The sequence below is a fragment of the Otolemur garnettii genome, unplaced genomic scaffold (genome assembly GCF_000181295.1).
Source record: "Otolemur garnettii isolate 467f Iridium unplaced genomic scaffold, OtoGar3 scaffold00001, whole genome shotgun sequence".
NCBI lineage: Eukaryota > Metazoa > Chordata > Mammalia > Primates > Galagidae > Otolemur > Otolemur garnettii.
Genome location: NW_003852396.1, coordinates 72,733,531 through 72,737,004, shown reverse-complemented (window position 1 = coordinate 72,737,004; position 3,474 = coordinate 72,733,531). Strand labels below are relative to the sequence as shown.

General features: G+C 47.5%; 1 protein-coding gene across 1 annotated transcript in view; it reads right to left on the bottom strand.

The window, feature by feature from the left end:
- Nucleotides 1-3,474, bottom strand: part of NDUFS3 (NADH:ubiquinone oxidoreductase core subunit S3) — a 7,175-nt gene that overhangs the window by 1,137 nt on the left and 2,564 nt on the right. Inside the window, exons 4-6 of the mRNA XM_003781307.3 lie at nucleotides 3,122-3,271; nucleotides 1,792-1,917; nucleotides 1,539-1,658 (exon numbers count right to left, since the gene is read on the bottom strand). Coding sequence (XP_003781355.1) covers nucleotides 1,539-1,658; nucleotides 1,792-1,917; nucleotides 3,122-3,271 — 396 coding nt within the window. The remainder of the gene's footprint in view (nucleotides 1-1,538; nucleotides 1,659-1,791; nucleotides 1,918-3,121; nucleotides 3,272-3,474) is intronic.

The following is a 3,474-nucleotide window of genomic DNA, read 5'->3' as shown; positions in this document are numbered from 1 at the left end:
AAAAAAAAAAAAAACTAAGGCTCAGCACCCATAGCAAAGTGGTTACGGTGTCAGCCACATACACCAACAGTGGTGGGTTTGAACCCAGCCCGGGCTAGCTAAAAACAACAACTGCAACAAAAAATAGCTGGGCATTGTGGCAGGCACCTGTAGTCCCAGCTACTTAGGAGGCTGAAGCAAGAGAATCGCTTAAGCCCAAAAGTTTGAGGTTGCTGTGAGCTATGACACCATAGCACTCTACCAAGGGTGACACAGTGAGACTGTCTAAAAAAAAAAAAACTAGGCTCAGCAGCTAGAGCACCAGCCACATACACTGGAGCTGGCAGATTCAAACCCAGCCCAGGCCTGCCAAAACAACAATGACAACTACAACCAAAAAATAGTGGGGCATTGTGGTGGATGCCTGTAGTGCCGGCTACTTGGGAGGCTGAGGCAAGAGAATCGCTTAAGCCCAAGAGTTTGAGGTTGCTGTGAGCTGTGAAGCCACAGCACATCCAGCACGTCTCTTCTTATTGTTCAGAGTTCAAATGAATGAATAAGGATAATCAGGTGCTGGGGTGAACAGGCAAACCAGGTAAGGGAGATAGCAAGGAAGAATGAAAGGAAGGAGACAGAGAAGAGAAGTAGCTTTGATCAGAAGTACCCAAGAGAGAAATGGGAATATGCAAAGCACTAAGAAATCAGGAGCATCTGAGGTCTACAGGAACAGGCTAGAGGGCCACAAATCTCATTATTTCTAAAAAGTTAACTTTGCTATAAAACTCACTATAAAACTTATCTTCCTGCTAACTTGCATTATCAGTGAAATTTTTTTAAGGTCCTTATAGTTATTAGTCCTGCCTCAGTGGCTATTCTTTTTATTTTTGAGACAGAGCCTCAAGCTATTGCCCTGGATAGAGTCCCGTGGCATCACAGCTCACAGCAACCTCCAACTCCTGGGCTCAAGCAATTCTCTTGCTTCAGCCTCCCCAGTAGCTGAGACTATAGGCACCTGCCACAACACCCAGCCATTTTTTTGGTTGTAGCTGTCATTGTTGTTTGGCAGGCCCAGGCTGGATTCAAGCCCACCAGCTCTGGTGTATGTGGCTGGCGCCTTAGCTGCATAAGCTACGGGCGCCGAACCCAGTGGCTATTCTTGAGGGCTGAACATTTAGTGTCATCCCTGTCAACTGTCTTTCCAGAGATCTAGGGCAGGGTGAAATAATCCTCAACTTTCAGGTCTTAGGGACAGACTGTGTCCTCAAGGCTGCCCTAATCATTACAATGGCTAACACCAGTTGAACATGTACAAGACACCAGGCTTTACAAATAGATCATTTAACGCCTGCCACAAATATATTAAGTGCTATTATTCCCATTTTATAGATGAGAAAACTAAGTCATGATCACACTAAGTAAAAGAAGCTAGGTTTTTAATCTAGAGGCCATGCTCTTAAACCATCACAATCCACAGACCATATTTCCCGCCATGCCCAGGATACACTAAGTTCCCTGAGAGTCCCTTCCTGAGGATGCTGCCCCAGATCCAAGGCTCCTACCTCAACATAGCCAGACAGGGGGAAGTCTTTCCGGAAAGGATGTCCCTCAAAGCCATAATCTGTCAGAATCCTTCTTAGGTCAGGATGGTTAGCAAAAAAGACTCCAAACATGTCCCAGATCTAGAAAAGAGATTCTCAGGTAACCAGTCCATCAGGCCAACAACAAGAGTAATGGGCTGCCCTATATCCCATAGTTTTAACTAGTTCCACAAATCTGGCCCAGAGGCAAGGTCCACTGTGCCCAGCAACTCACCTCCCTCTCATACCAGTTGGATGCCTTATACACAGAGACAGTGGACTCAATGGGTGTCAGCTCATCTGTGTAGGTCTTCACACGAATCCGTGAGTTGAAGCGCAGAGAGAGTAGGTTGTAGACAATCTAGAGAGAACAGAGGGAGCTGGAGGACCCACATGGCAATAGAGTGAGGGGTCTGTAGTGGGAATCCCTGGCTGGGAGTGTCACTATACCAGAGAATACAGGGTGGGTTTGGCCCCCACCCTATGACCCTTGTTTTCTAATTCTGAAGCTTTTCTTTCTATTCTGATATTTTTACATCAAGATTCTCCTATGCTTACAATTATTTTCTTTTTTTTTTTTTTTGAGACAGAGCCTCAAGCTGTCCCCCTGGGTAGAGTGCTATGGCATTACAGCTCACAGCAACCTCCAACTCCTGGGCTCAAGCGAGTCTCCTGCCTCTGCCTCCCAAGTAGCTGGGACCACAGGCGCCCGCCACAACGCCCGGCTATTTTTTGGTTGCAGCCGTCATTGTTGTTTGGCAGGTCCGGGCTGGGGATTCGAACCTGCCACCTTAGGTGTACGTGGCTGGCGCCTTAGCCGGTTGAGCTATAGGCGCCGAGCCCAATTATTTTCAAAGGCCTTGGAACACTACCTGTCTTTGCTCATGTAAAAGATACCCCTTTGTCTGGAATATCTCCCTTGTATATACAACCTGCACCTTCAGTAGGCTTAATTCCTTTTTTTTACTTGAGACAGTCTCACTGTCACCCTGGCTGGAGGGCTGTGGCATCAAAGCTCACGGCAATTTCAAACTCTTGGGCTTGAGCAATCCTCTTGCCTCAGCCTCCCAAGTAGCTGGAACCACAGGCATCCACCACAACACCCAACTATTTTTGACTTTATTTATTTTTTTGGCCACGGCTGGGTTTGAACCCGCCACCTCCGGTATATGGGGCTGGCACCCTACTCCTTTGAGCCACAGGCACCACCGGCTATTTTTTGCTGCAGTTTGGCTAGGGTTGGGTTTGAACCTGCCACCCTTGGCATATGGGGCCGGTGCCCTACTCACTGAGCCACAGGCGCCGCCCCGAAGATAGGGACAACTTTATAATTACCTCACAAACAAGAACGTTAAAGCTCAGAAAAATCAAAGAAAACCTTTGAGGTCACACGGTATTCTATGGGAAAGCCAGGATTCATACTTGAGTATGAAATGCTTGATTCTGAAGCCTGGATTGTATTGTTTGACCCAAACTGAGGTTATAGTACCCATAAGGTAGTTGTTACCCTGAAACTACTCTTTCCTACCTGTACTCCCCAAACCTCCTGCAATCTCCTGACTGACCTCAAAACGGTTCTGCCGAGTTGGAATATCCACTGCTGTCAAGTCAGCCAAGGACCTGAATTGTGCATTGGTGTGATCTCTAAGGAAAGTCAGCACTGGGATGACTCCATCAGGATGGATGCAGATCTCTAACTCATTGAAGCAAGATACCTGCAGGCATGGAAAGGAAGAGAGAGAGAACAAGCTAGGAAGCAGCTAACTTCACCTGGTTTAATGCACAGAAAGCAGCCCAGGTTTGAAATACAAGAGTCTGTGTTGGCTCAGCGCCTATAGCTCAACCGGCTAAGGCGCCAGCCACGTACACCTAAGGTGGTGGGTTCAAATCCCCAGCCCGGACCCGCCAAACAACAATG